The sequence below is a fragment of the Arachis stenosperma genome, chromosome 3 (genome assembly GCF_014773155.1).
Source record: "Arachis stenosperma cultivar V10309 chromosome 3, arast.V10309.gnm1.PFL2, whole genome shotgun sequence".
Taxonomy (NCBI): Eukaryota; Viridiplantae; Streptophyta; class Magnoliopsida; order Fabales; family Fabaceae; genus Arachis; species Arachis stenosperma.
In genome coordinates this window covers 120,225,281-120,239,957 of record NC_080379.1, presented here as the reverse complement: position 1 = coordinate 120,239,957, position 14,677 = coordinate 120,225,281, and the positions used below count along the sequence as shown (strand labels likewise).

Here is a 14,677-nt window from a genome sequence, read left to right as displayed (position 1 = left end):
AGAAAGCTTGCGAAAAAAAATTTGCGAAAAAAAAAATAGAAAGAAAAAGAAAAAGCAAGCAGAAAAAGCCAATAGCCCTTAAAACCAAAAGGCAAGGGTAAAAAGGATCCAAGGCTTTGAGCATCAATGGATAGGAGGGCCCAAGGAAATAAAATCCAGGCCTAAGCGGCTAAATCAAGCTGTCCCTAACCATGTGCTTGTGTCATGAAGGTCCAAGTGAAAAGCTTGAGACTGAGTGGTTAAAGTCGTGATCCAAAGCAAAAAAAGAGTGTGCTTAAGAGCTCTGGACACCTCTAACTGGGGACTCTAGCAAAGCTGAGTCACAATCTGAAAAGGTTCACCCAGTTATGTGTCTGTGGCATTTATGTATCCGGTGGTAATACTGGAAAACAAAGTGCTTAGGGCCACGGCCAAGACTCATAAGTAGCTGTGTTCAAGAATCAACATGCTTAACTAGGAAAGTCAATAACACTATCCAAAATTCTAAGTTCCTAGAGAAGCCAATCATTCAGAACTTCAAAGGAAAAAGTGAGATGCCAAAACTGTTCAGAAGCAAAAAGCTACAAGTCCCGCTCATCTAATTAGAATTAATATTCATTGATATTTTGGAATTTATAGTATATTCTCTTCTTTTTATCTTAATTGATTTTCAGTTGCTTGGGGACAAGCAACAATTTAAGTTTGGTGTTGTGATGAGCGGATAATTTATACGCTTTTTGGCATTGTTTTTAGGTAGTTTTTAGTGAGTTCCAGCTACTTTTAGGGATGTTTTCATTAGTTTTTGTGTTAAATTCACATTTCTGGACTTTACTATGAGATTGTGTGTTTTTCTGTGATTTCAGGTAATTTCTGGCTGAAATTGAGGGACTTGAGCAAAACTCTGAAAAAGGCTGACAAAAGGACTGCTGATGCTGTTGAAATCTGACCTCCCTGCACTCGAAATGGATTTTCTAGAGCTACAAAACTCCAATTGACGCCTTTTAACGGCGTTGGAAAGTAGACATCCAGAGCTTTCCAGCAATATATAATAGTTCATACTTTATTCGGAAATTGACGACGTAACTTGGCATTGAACGCCAAGTACATGCTGCTGTCTGGAGTTAAACGCCAGAAAAACGTCATGATCCGGAGTTGAACGCCCAAAACACGTCATAACTTGGAGTTCAACTCCAATAAAAGCCTCAGCTCGTGGATAGATCAAGCTCAGCCTAAGCATGCACCAAGTGGGCCCCGGAAGTGGATTTATGCATCAATTACTTACTCATGTAAACCCTAGGAGCTAGTTTATTATAAATAGAACTTTTTACTATCATATTATCATCCTAGATTGTATTTTGAATCCTGTGACCACGTTTTGGGGGCTGGCCATTCGGCCATGCCTGAACCTTTCACTTATGTATTTTCAACGGTGGAGTTTCTGCACACCATAGATTAAGGGTGTGGAGCTCTGCTGTACCTCAAGTTTCAATACAATTATTATTACTTTTCATTCAATTCTCGCTTATTCATATTCCAAGATATACGTTGCACAACATTTTGATGAATGTGATGATCCGTGACACTCATCATCATTCTCACTTATGAACGCGCGTGATTGACAACCACTTCCGTTCTACCTTAGGCCGGGCGCATATCTCTTAGATTCCCCAACAGAATCTTCGTGGTATAAGCTAGATAGATGGCGGCATTCATGAGGATCCGGAAAGTCTAACCTTGTCTGTGGTATTCCGAGTAGGATCCTGGGAATCCGGAAAGTCTAACCTTGTCTATGGTATTCCGAGTAGGATTCCGGTATTGAATGACTGTGACGAGCTTCAAGCTCCTGAAGGCTGGGCGTTAGTGACAAACGCAAAAGAATCAATGGATTCTATTCCAACCTGATTGAGAACCGACAGATGATTAGCCGTGCTGTGACAGAGCATTTGGACCATTTTCACTGAGAGGATGGGATGTAGCTATCAACCAAGGGTGATGCCTCCAGACGATTAGCCGTGCAGTGACAGCGCATAGGACCATTTTCCCGAGAGGATTAAAAGTAGCCATTGATGATAGTGATGCCCTACATACAGCTTGCCATGGAAAGGAGTAAGAAGGATTGAAGGAAGAGTGAGTAGTGAAGTAGAGTTTCAAAAGGAGCACAGCATCTCCATACGCCTAACTGAAATTCCCACTATTGATTTACATAAGTATTTCTATCCCTTTTTACTTTTTATTTAATTATTAATTTTCGAAACCATAAATCAATTTAATCTGCCTAACTGAGATTTACAAGGTGACCATAGCTTGCTTCATACCAACAATCTCCGTGGGATCGACCCTTACTCACGTAAGGTATTACTTGGATGACCTAGTACACTTGCTGGTTAAGTTGAACGGAGTTGTGTCCACACATAGCCAATAGCCATTAAATAAATCTTATGCAAATACAAAGAGGATCACAATTTCGTCCACCACTATTCAACAACAGAACTCAGAAAACTCAAAATCCAAATCCATATCTAGAGAATCTAGAAACAGAAAACTAACCAAATCCAAACTTATTCTCCAAACTAAATTCAAAACCACATGAGCAGTAATCCAACTCAGAACACGATCCCAATTCAGAAGCCAAAAACTTAGAAATTAAAACTGAAGAAGCAGTAGCTTAATTATTACCGGAGACACGACTAAGGAGGAACGGCGGTGGCAGAGTAAGCTTAGAAGAGGATCATTTTGCAACAGCGAGGCCCCGAGTAGTGATTTCACGGCAAGGCTCTGGGTAGAGATTCATGGAGGAGAGGATGTGCTTGAAAAGGATTGAGTAACCGTTTGCATGACATAGAGGAGAAGAGGATCGAGGACGAGGACAACGATGGCACCATCTGTCACTGCCGACGACAATGATCACAGAGACAGTGAGCACAAGAGTGGCGGCGGCTGGGAGTGATGATGGCTGGTGGGGCTTCGCGATGAGCAGAGACGGTGAGGAAGAGAAGAGTGGCGGCGGCTGGGGAACTGACGGTGGCTAGTGGCCAGGGCTTCATGACGGTGGCTGGGGGCTAATGGTGGCGATGGTGGTTTCTCTCATAGGTTAGGCAAATTAGAGATTTTTGTTGGAATGTGAGAGTTAGACAGAAGGGAGAGGGTCAGGTGTTTTGGGGGGTGGGGTTTTTACTTTTTTTTTGAGAGAATCGGTCTTTTTTGAAAAATCTGACCGGTTCAACCGGTTCACCGGTTAACCTCCGATTTGTCTGATTTTTAGACCCGTTTTTTGCAAAACGGTTTTACGTGTTACCCGGACCAGCCATAAGACCGGTTCCCGGTTAACCCGGTCGAACCGACCGGTCTGGTCTGATTTTCAGAACCATGGATCACACAAAATGTACATATATACGAGTCCTAATCTCTGCACCTACTACATAAAACCTATGCTATACAATATCCTCATATATATAGGGAGGGTCCATCTCGTAAAACAAGACTCCGGTCTCCATCTGAAAGGGAGGAAGAAAAGGGACAAGAACTGGGGAGTTTTTAGTAGGATTGGGGGTAGTTAGTCAAGTCAGGATTATCATAGTTCAAGTAATTCACAACGAAATATACAAGTGTCACAGAGAAGTATCTAATCATCACAACTCAGAATAACATTAAGGAATGCATAAACACAAGATGACAATCACAAACAAATTCACTGTATCAAGTAAAATGCAAATGCACAAATGCATGTCTAGCCCTATTGCAGGTAATGAGCTCATTTGTCGATTTCGACCCGCACCCGACACAATCCGACTCGCAAGTCAGATAAGGCATTCCAGCGATATAACCTCTGCAAGTTACTACTTCTTGCAGGCACTGATTCTCCGGCTGAAGTATGTCGAATATGACCTCTGCAAGTACTTGCCGGCGCTTATTCTCCAACTGAAGCATGTGCCCCTTTCTCCTGGAAGCCATTCCATATACACGGGCATCCCCGTACAATCATTCACACATAAAGCCCACGGATTAACATGTTCGCATCAACACTATAACTATTTACTTTTTGTCACCCTCTCATGACCTTTTAATCATTTCATAATCACATGTGCCGATTTATCTTCTCTTTTTCTTTTAAAACCAAAACCAACCCCCCTTTCATCCTTAAGACTAATTCTTTAACTTTTTCCAAGATATTACAAAATGAAATCATTCAATAAAAATTTAATTACTTTTAAGGTTCACTAAAACTCCTCCAAATAAAATCCTTGAGTCAAATTCAAAACATAAGTCCTTTTCATTTTTAAATCAAACTTAAACATAATAATATTCTTAAATAATTTAAAATCATAAAACAATACTTTTCTAAATAAATCGAACTCAAAATATATACTTTTCTTAAATGAATTAAATCTAACATATAACTATTTTCTGAATAAATCAAAAATCAAATACTACAATTTCTCAAATTCAATATTTTTTTCTAAATAAAATTTCAAATAAATTCTTAAGGTTTTAACAAAATTTCGGTGGCATCTCTCCTAAAACCCGGACTCTGCCACCCTTCTCGAGTTCCATCATAACTGTTTTCCACACTCTTTTCAAATCATTTCCAATAAATCAAACTAGACAAATTCCAACATTTTCAAATAATTCTATTGTAATCTAGAAATCAAATTCATCAGAATAACTTAGTTTTCAGCTGCACTATAACCCTCTGAACCTCAAACTTATCACAAAGATCAATATATCACAAAATTCAATATAAGTTCAATCAAATTCAATCAACAAGTAATCACGACATCAATTCACTTGTCCAATACTAATTTAACCGGTGAGAATTTACCAAAATCCTACCTTCGTACGAAATCAAAATACTCGAAGCTCCGGAAAAACCTTCTGATCGAGTCGTTGAAGAAAAAAACGTTCGAAATTATCTGTGCCTCCTAGAATTCCAGTTGACCGAACTCAAGGGGTAAGAGAGCTACGTCACCATTGACTTCCACCAATCAAAAGTGACATTAACACATAGAGAAGGAGGATACGAACACTTTTACCAGATTAGATTTTTGAATGGGGTTACGGATTAAGTGAAATCAAAGAAAGAAAATGGTGAAGGGTTACGGTTTCTTTGATGAAAGCTCTGGATCACTTTCTCCTTTCTTCGTGCAATACATTCAGCAAATGAAAGATTAAGGTAAGTGTTTTTTATCTTAGTGGAAGGGGGAGTTGTCAATTAAAGAATTATGTGTCAATGCCATATTACTAGGTGGTTTTGGATTGAAATCTCTCTTTTCTTTCTTTCTCCAATTCGGTCACATTGAAATTAAAAAAAAAAAAGAATGTTAATAATTAATGGGATAACACTACTTAATGTGATTCACGATTCTATTCCTTCTTTTTTTTCCTTTCAGACAATAATAATAATAATAATAAGGTTAAATATATATGAGTTATTAATATAAATGATGTTAGTAACATAGAAATTAAAAGATATTTAACGAAATATTAGTAATTTTAAGTTCATCAAAAAATATCAATAATTAATTTTATCGGTAAAAGTTAGACTTGAAATAATAATATTAATATTATTATCTAAATTCTATTATAATTAGAGCAAGTAAAATAAATATATAAGATAATAATAAAATTATATTACTATTTATTTTAATTCGGAGTTTGAAATCGACTCATCAAAATAAAACTAATCACTTTAAAATATTATTTTAAGAAAAATTCGCGTCAGTGTAAAAATTAGAGTTGTTACATTAGCCATGGTTAAACATTGATGGGTTTAAGTGAACTAATAATTTGGAATTAATTTAAGGTTTTATGCGAGGATAGTTAAAGCCTTAATTTGGCTTAACATATAGGAAGGGCATTTTAGTTTGACAATAAAAGTTTTGATCATGTACTAATTGATTGACGATGTATCTAAGGTGGTTTCTTTACTATTTCAACACTTAATGAATTTAATAAATTAACAAGATGTGGCTAATTTGAAAGAAAAATTAACTATAGCGGTAATTATTTAATAACCAAGATTCATTACTCGAAAGCACTAAAAAAAAGTTTTAGCGCTACATGTTGTAATTTTAATTTGTTATCTATGCTATATATTTATATATCTAAATCTATGAGCATCAGTGAACGTTGTAAAGAATGAGGAATCACAGGCCTCGTGAGGTAGGGTAGTTACAGTTTAATCGACATATGAGCTCACAACCAGTAGGGCAGGCATGCATCATGTTGCATTTGTTTGTTTTGTTTGGGTGTGCTTAAGTATTTTGGTTTGCCTATTTGATGAATTCAGTTTAACTGATAACTATGATACTTACTGTAACTGTTTTTAAAATGTGTTTTCCTTGCATTGTTTGTGCCTGTGATTGATTCTTTTTTGGCATTGAGTTTTGATGGTGATTTATTTTGAATTGGACCGGAGACCGAGTTGATTTGATTTGGGACAGACTCTGAGTTAATTTAATCTGGGCCGAAGGCCGAGTTGATTTGGATCAGTGGCGAGTTTTTGTTACAATGGTTTCTTAGTAAGCGATGAAATGTATGGAATGTTATTTTGCATGAAATTTTTTAAGAAAAATATGAGTTTTAAATTTGGATAATAAACTGACAATCACGGCGATTGAAAATAGTTTTATTTAAAATATCTTCTTATGACAATTCTTAAAAACCCTCTACTGAGAACCAGCGAGGACGATGTTCTTACCCCCCTACAATTTTCCTTTTCAGGATGGATGAAGAGTTTAAGGAGTTTCTTTCGAGCATCTAATTATATTCTATATTATTGTATATACAATTATATTTTTCCCTCGCTTTTTTTTATTATATTTGTAAGAGGGATAGAAGTTGTAATAGTATGTATGTATATATATATATATATATATATATATATATATATATATATATATATATATTTGTAAGTTACTTGTATAAGAAGTTTTACATATATGTATATGCTTGTTTGTTTTCAAGAAAAAGTATTTCTAGTTTTTCAAAGAAAACAGCAATATGGTTTCGAGTTAAAGACTTATATCTTATTATGAAAAATATGGAAGCCGTCGTAATATTCTTGTTATCAAATTGGTGCAGCCAGAAGTGTGGCATTCTGATAGTGAGGGTGTTTACACCCAACAACCTTTTTCCGTATCAAGATGGCTCGGATAAGCCAGTCGCACCCACGCTCTATACATCTTGCATTTTGCATAGAACGTCTGTGGCTCATATTCATACAAATTGTAGTCGACTCCTCTAAAGATAGTGCAACTTCTAATTGCTGCGATGACCGACTTTCTAGAACTATATTCCATTCCGATCCTAAATCTCTTGTCTTCAGGATCAACAACACCCACACAAAGAAAAAACATCACTCATTGATCTATCCAAAATATAAAATAAGAAAAACGTATTTTTCACTCATCATGTACCTATATTTGCATATTTCAAAAATTTCGGTGCATGCATGGCATCAAGATCCAAGTTACACATAAAAGGTGAAACGTCTATTGGTTGACTAACGGTAGGAGAAATAACTACATTCTCCACTGTTGCCTCAACTCCCATATCACCATCTTCGTCTTCGTCGCCAGTTTCATAAGTAGCTTCGAAGTTCTCTTCACTGTCACTGTTCATTCTTTCGTACACTTCATCTCTACCATCCTCTATATCTACATCATTTTGAATCTCATCTGCCTCTATGTTTCCAAACTCAACATATAGAACGTATTCTGCATACTCGCTTCGTCAATGATTAGCACAATATCAAACTGTATTAGACTACCAAAAATTATAACGGGACTTTGGTACTGAATACTGCTCACTCTCCTCAACATATCATTCTCCATGCTTTGACAAAGACCGTTCTGAAGCTCTATAAATGTCATGGTGCATGGAACCACAAACGAAAACGGATTCTCACACGCAAACCTCACTCCCTCATGAGTATTCCGTATAATCTCACCGTTACGATATACTACCAAATTTGTTGTACCTTCTATCACACCAGAAACACACTCAAACAACTCTTCTCTTTATAATGAAATGGTACCGAACTTTGCCTTATATAAGGAGAGCACTCAACACGCAGGCCATGTGTTGTATCGCCATCGAACCAGAGAGCGACACGTCATCAATACGCCCTCCACGTGTTGTGTCAAAATCGAATCAAAGAGCGACACATCATCAATACGCCCCCACGTGTTGTATCCTATCGAATCAGACATCGACACGTCATCAACACGCCTTTCCCGTGGTGTCAGCTTGCCCTTTACGTGCTGCATCAACACGTCCCCCACGTGTTGAAGATGTCCATTTGACAAATTCACCAATATGCAAATATACCAAAAACTCTCATTTCCATTAAGACACCAATCAACTTTTCAAGTTATAAAAAATGAGCCCAAAATTGCAAATATCACTTTTAATAAAGGTGTTCGAAAGTGTTTGTTTGGGCACCATTAAGTTGATTTAAAAGATTTTTTAATAAAAAAGATATTTTTAAATATTTTAGCATGTTTGGTAAATTTTTAATAATAAAAATAAAATCACTAAAAATAAAAAAAAAAATCTTTTTTGAGAAGTTACGATTTATATCTTTTTTTTAAAATTTTTTTAACAAAATAGATATTTTTCACATAATAAATAAATAAAAAACTACTTTTATATGGTTATACTAAAATATAATGAATAAATTAAAAAAAATTTAAAATAAAATATTCAAATATAAAATTATTTTTACTTTTTTTATAAGATCATGTAGAGTAAATCTCCAAAGTGGTTCCTGAGATTGACGTTGTGCACTAAAATCGTCCCTTAGATTTCAATTGCACCAATTACGTCCCTGAGATTGAAAAAATTACACCAAATTAGTCCCTGATCCGTTTTCCGTTAACGGCACGTTGACGTGGCTTGATGACGTGGACCTTTGGAGATACATATCACTTCATGGTTAGGCCACGTGTAACGGCATGATGACGTGTCGATTAACGACACGTGGCATGCTGATGTGGATGGTTATGCTACGTGTCACAATGCTATTTTGCCACGAGTGTCGGGTTATGCCACTTGTCACAATTTTATTTGTCCACGTGCATCCATTATGTCATCATTACATATGGACCAAATTGGTCCCTTACTTTGCATCAAATGTCATTTTAGTTTTTGAAATTGAATATGGTGCACCAAATTAGTCCCTTCATTAGTTTGTTCTCTTTTTTTTTAATTCAAAATTTTTAATATCTTTGAATACACTAATTTTAATTTTACATTTTCACAAGTTATTTAAATATAAGTGCTTTTATAAAATATTTTAAAAATTTTAGTTTTAATTATATAATTTTTTCTATAATATTTTATTAAAAAAATTATATGAGATATTGATATTAATTTAGTAAAGAATGTAAGTTAGGAGTATAATAATATTTTTTAATACAAACTTTTTAATATTTAACACCTTAATAAATATTTTAAGAATACTTCATAAGGCACTTGTTAACTAATATAAATTCATTATTCTCATCTATTTTAAGAATATTCGATTCCCCATATAATTGACTTCTCACTAACTTAATAAGATAGATTTATATTGTCGATTATAATAATTTCATTTTAGGGTTAAATACGATTTTAGTCCCTAAAGTAGGGGTCGAAAATTTATTTCGTCCCCTGCCTTTTTTTGCTACAAAATGGTTCCGAAGGTTTAACTCAATTTTAAAATCGTCCTTCGGACAAAAATACCTTTCCCCCTTCTTCCCAAAATCAATCAAAATCAACAGAAACAGAACAGAAGCCCAAGTTGAACCAGAACCCACCACCACTGTTATCATCATGGTCATCATCATCATCATCAGAACTTTCCCAAAATTAATCAAAATTAACAAGAAGCAGAACAAAAGTCTAAACTAAACCAGAACCCACCACCACAACCATTATCTTCATGGTTATCAACATCATCATCTGAAGAACAATGGATAATGGAATCATAAGAAAAAATATAAGAAGAAGAAAAATAACAACAATGATAACGGAACCATAAGAAGAACAACAAAACTCAGAACCCACCACCACCACCGCCACCCAGAACTCAGAAAATCGGAACTAAAAAAATCAGAACAATCAAAACTCAGAACCATCAACAAAACTAAAAACTAAAATTCTTCCCCTTTTATTAACAAAACACAGAAGTAATTACAATAATAAAAAATCTCTAAATTCATTTTCAATTAAAAGAACCAAAAATCCATAAATATAATTATCAAAACAAACGACGAGACGAGGTGCAACGGCGAGGAAGAGGTGCGGCGAGACAAGGTGCGACGGAAGGGAGGAGGTGTGACGAGACGAGAGCGACGGCGAGGCGACGATGACGGCGAGGGTGAGGTCCACCCTCACAGTGAGATCCAGCGGTGAGGACTGAACGAGGAGGAGCAGGAGCGGCGGCGGTGGCCCTTCCCTTTCCCCTTCCCTTCCCTTCCCCTTCTTCTCCCTGAATCAAAACCCAACTCCCCTTCCAACTGTTATCCTCCCCCATTTTCCTTAACCCGTGTTTCTTTTCTTTTTTTTTTTTAATTTTTTTGTTAAGGGTATTTTTGAAATAAAAATTAAAAATTTGGTAAAAAATGACGATTTTAAAATTAAGTTAAACTTTTGGGACCATTTTGTAGCGAAAAAAGGTTGAGGACGAAATAAATTTTCAGCCCCTACCTTAAAGACTAAAATCATACTTAACCCTTCATTTTATCTATAACTTAACTAGGCAGCCTTTTCATATATTACACTATTAATTAATATAAGCACTTATTATAACAATGCTTTAATAGTATTAAAACAAATACAAATAAATACAAGACGCAATAATAAAATTTTGGATTTAACTAACATGTGCTCTAATGATACAAGTTAAAATTATTAATTAAAAAATTCATTATAAAAAATTATATAATAAAAAATAAAATTAAAATTTGTGTATCAAAAAATATTGAGAGTTTTGTATTTACAAAGAAAAATGAGAACAACGGATTAATTTGGTGCACGATATTCAATTTCAGAGACTAAAATGAGTCATTTGATACAAAGTAAGGAGACCAATTTAGTGCATATGTAACGATGACATAGTGAATGACAAGTGGACAAATAACATGTGACACGTGACAAAATAACATTGTGACACATGACATAACCATCTACATCAGCATACCATGTGTCGCTAATCAATACGTCATTGTATCGTTACACGTGGCCAAACTATGAGGTGACACGTGTCACCAAAAGTCCACGTCATCAAGTTATGTCAACACGCCATTAACAAAAAATAAGTTCGGGACTAATATGGTATAATTTTTTCAATCTCGCAGACATAATTGATGTAATTAAAATTTCAGAAACGATTTTAATACACAATGTCAATATAAGAGACCACTTTTAAGAATTTACTCTAAAGATCTTTTGACTTTCCTTAAAAATCCATTTAAATAAACCCATTTATTTGGGGTGGGTAGTAGAACACAGTATTGACTATCGAGAATATTCTAGAGACAAAAGTGTGGTGGTAAGGAAACTGGAGGAGCACACAGGAGAGCAGAACAGAGAGCTAATTGGGAGATTAGTTGAAATTAAGAGTTAAAAGAGGGTTTTAGAGAGACAGATATTGGGGCGTGGTAAAACCCGAAAAACCTAAATCGAGGATGGAATCGGGGAACGGGAAAGGGAAAGAAGCTGTGTGCGGAGAAGAAGCCCTTCAACTCCTCAATTGCGTCACTGAGACTCCCTTCAACCAAGAAAAATGCCAACACCTCTTGCATTCCTTGCGCCAATGCGTCCTCGCCAAGGTAACCAAACCCATTTCTGTTCTTGTCTCTTATAGAGGAGCGTTGTATTTGAATTTGGATGATAGAGCAAGAAGCTTCTTAGGCTTTGCTTTCCCAAAAACCAGTCCCTTAATCTTGTTCTTTTTTTCCCGGTATTGTTTTCTTAGTGGTGAAGAAGGAAGGAAATTTTGCTAATTTGATCTATCAATTATCCTCCTTTTGGATTTATTTAAAACTGAAACTTTGAATAAAGGACTGGATTGGCCTTGTTTGATTATGCGCTTTCAAGGTTCTTTATGCCATTGCCCTTATCTTCCAATTCAATAAAGGAAATATGTTTAAGCATATTTGCACCTTTTTTGTGCTAAAGCCTAACCCTCAATTCTTTTTTGTATTTCTTTTGCTCTCTGCCTCAACAGAAAGTAAAGAAGTTTTCCTTGGCTGGACAGGATCAGCAGGAAACAAAGCCAAATAGCAAGAAGGCGTAAAGCATGTTCTATGTATTGAACTATTTATATTGCTGATCGCAAGTCTTTTCTTATTTGATACTCTGATTCGCAGGCATTTACCATTTTCCCCTCCACTGTTCTGATGTACAGAAGCTGTTCATTCAAATCTGACTTTCATTTATTCACAAATAATTGTTATTTTGCCCACTGTTTGTTTATGGGTGTAAAGTCGAATGAAAGTTATTGTTAACAGCGTGTACCTTGTTTAGCTTAACATTCAAAAATCAAAACTTTAAGACATCGGAATTTATGACCTGTAGCTATTTCTATCCAGCTACCATTAATAACAGTTATGGCATTCTAATGGGTGGATTTCTGGCTTTACATGATAACTGAATTCGTCGACGGTTCTACGGATGCTGATATGCAATTTTTTCCTTATTTGATATGTTAGATGTTCTTTCAATTGTTTGAAATTATGAACAGAATCACATATATAGAGAGAGAGACTGGATAATTTCTTTTTTTAGTGTAATGTTACTTAAAGTGCTCATAACTGATAACTATTAAAGATTATCTATATCAAATTTCATCTATATCAACGAGTGATCGAACAATTCATATTGTTTTATATTTGTTTGAATATTTTTCATTGTCGGAAAATGTTATAGAAATACGTTACTCAAATCAAATGGAAAGTAACTATCACCTGTGTAACCATTGCGTGTATATACACCGAAAAGGATATAAAAATATAAGATGATACTCATGAGATTAAGAGATTTTGCCAAAACGCAAATGCAACAAAACTTTGTTGGTTTCATGTTGAGGGCCCTAAAACGTTGTTAAAAAAATTATGAATTGATTCTGTTGAAAAGTCATCCGGAAACGTTAGCACAATAGTTTGAAACCTTGAAAGCCAAAACAAACACACGAATTTGGTGCTTTATGTAGGAGGTAACATTGACATCCTCAGACTTACTGGGAAAATAAGAAAGCAATCCCTATTGCAAACTGTTAATGAATCCATTCATACACATAAATTGCTAAGAGAAATATACTAACATTGAGAATAACTAACGAAGCACTGTCACCTAAAAAATCCACTCTCAATCCTAAATCAAATTTCCTTCCTGTGTGGTTCAAATTCATAAGGTGGTGGAAAGATCAGCGGAGTGGATGAGGTACGTCAGAGCCAGAGCCAACAACATCAGCACATACGCTATCCCTTGATCTACTGACGAACCTGAAAAGACACCAACACAGACATAAGGAACAACAATGCAAGATGTTATTAGATCTGGGATGAAGCGAGAGATATCGTAGAAATCCAGATCCAGAAAAACAGAATACGGAGAAAGAGGTGGAAAGATGGGAATGTACCGTCGCTGGTAGGGGAAGGAGCAGGGGATGGCGTCTGGGCGTGAACGGAAGCTGGGAAGGAAAGGGCGAAAATGAGAGTGGCGAGCATGGCCACGACTCCGAATCCGAATGAGAGTCTGGGAGACGCCATCTTTGTGAATTCCAAATCCAAAGCTCTCTTCTGTCTCTGTTTCTCTCTGTGTGTTGGACAAGTGCGGAGAGAGAGAGAGAGAGAGAGAGAGAGAGTGGGGAAACCAATGAAGGAAGAGAGAGGGACGGCGGAGAGTGGTTTAAAAGGTTGTTACAGTTGTGAGGTTTTGGCGTGTGCGCGAGAGACAAAAGAGGAGAGAGGCAACCGCCCTATCCGGTATCCGTTTTGTGGGTCCACTATGCTCTGTGCTCTGTGCAAGCGCATGTTTTGAAGAGTGAGGGAGCCTCACGTGAAATGTCATGGAATTGGCTATGACCTAAGGCTAACATTATGAGGTTAGGTTAGGCTTAGCAAGGAATTGGATTCTCCTCCTCTCTTTCTTTTACAGTCCCAGCAGCCACTCAGTATTTTGGCCTCCATCCATGTGCTATGTAGTATGCTCTGTCCTTGTTGCTCCTTATGAAGAATACCATACTAATTATATTTTGGTCTCTAACATGGTCTTTAACAGGTTAAACATTTATTGTGTGTTTTAATTTGGCCAAAAACTAATTTATCACAAATCTAAAAGCGCTTGTTGTATGCAAATAATTTGTCACGTGCACAAGGTAGGATTCAAACATTCAACATTTGCTCAAGCGAACAAGTCTCAACCATCACAAATTGATTATTTTAAATTTTTAGTTTCAAAATTTTTTATAATTCTTTTTTCTATATGAAAAATTTTGGGTATTTTTGGCCTTTTGCTAGAAATAGGCCTATTTAATATAATTACAGGTGGGTGAATATGGTAGATGATAAAATTATAAAAGAATAGGAAAAGCAAAGAAAAGAACTTTTATTGATTGTTAATTGATTGAATTGTATTGAAGTGTATTGTAAACTATGAGGGTAAAACTAAATATATATAGAGCATTGTCCTATGAAAGATAAAATCAAATAAA

At 35.8% G+C, this 14,677-nt stretch overlaps 1 protein-coding gene and 1 long non-coding RNA gene across 2 annotated transcripts; one reads left to right on the top strand and one right to left on the bottom strand.

Moving 5' to 3' along the window:
- Positions 1–11,569: 11,569 nt before the first annotated feature.
- LOC130970123 (uncharacterized) lies at positions 11,570–12,612 on the top strand. Its single transcript, XR_009082011.1, has 2 exons — positions 11,570–11,792; positions 12,191–12,612. It is a non-coding gene; the product is annotated as an uncharacterized LOC130970123 (long non-coding RNA).
- A 520-nt stretch (positions 12,613–13,132) lies between these two features.
- On the bottom strand, positions 13,133–13,883 carry LOC130969738 (arabinogalactan protein 41-like). The gene is made up of 2 exons (XM_057895600.1): positions 13,604–13,883; positions 13,133–13,466 (listed from the first exon to the last, which is right to left on the bottom strand). The coding sequence occupies exons 1-2, from the start codon at positions 13,731–13,733 to the stop codon at positions 13,369–13,371; spliced, it is 228 nt and encodes a 75-aa protein (XP_057751583.1). The 5' UTR covers positions 13,734–13,883; the 3' UTR covers positions 13,133–13,368.
- Positions 13,884–14,677: the final 794 nt, after the last annotated feature.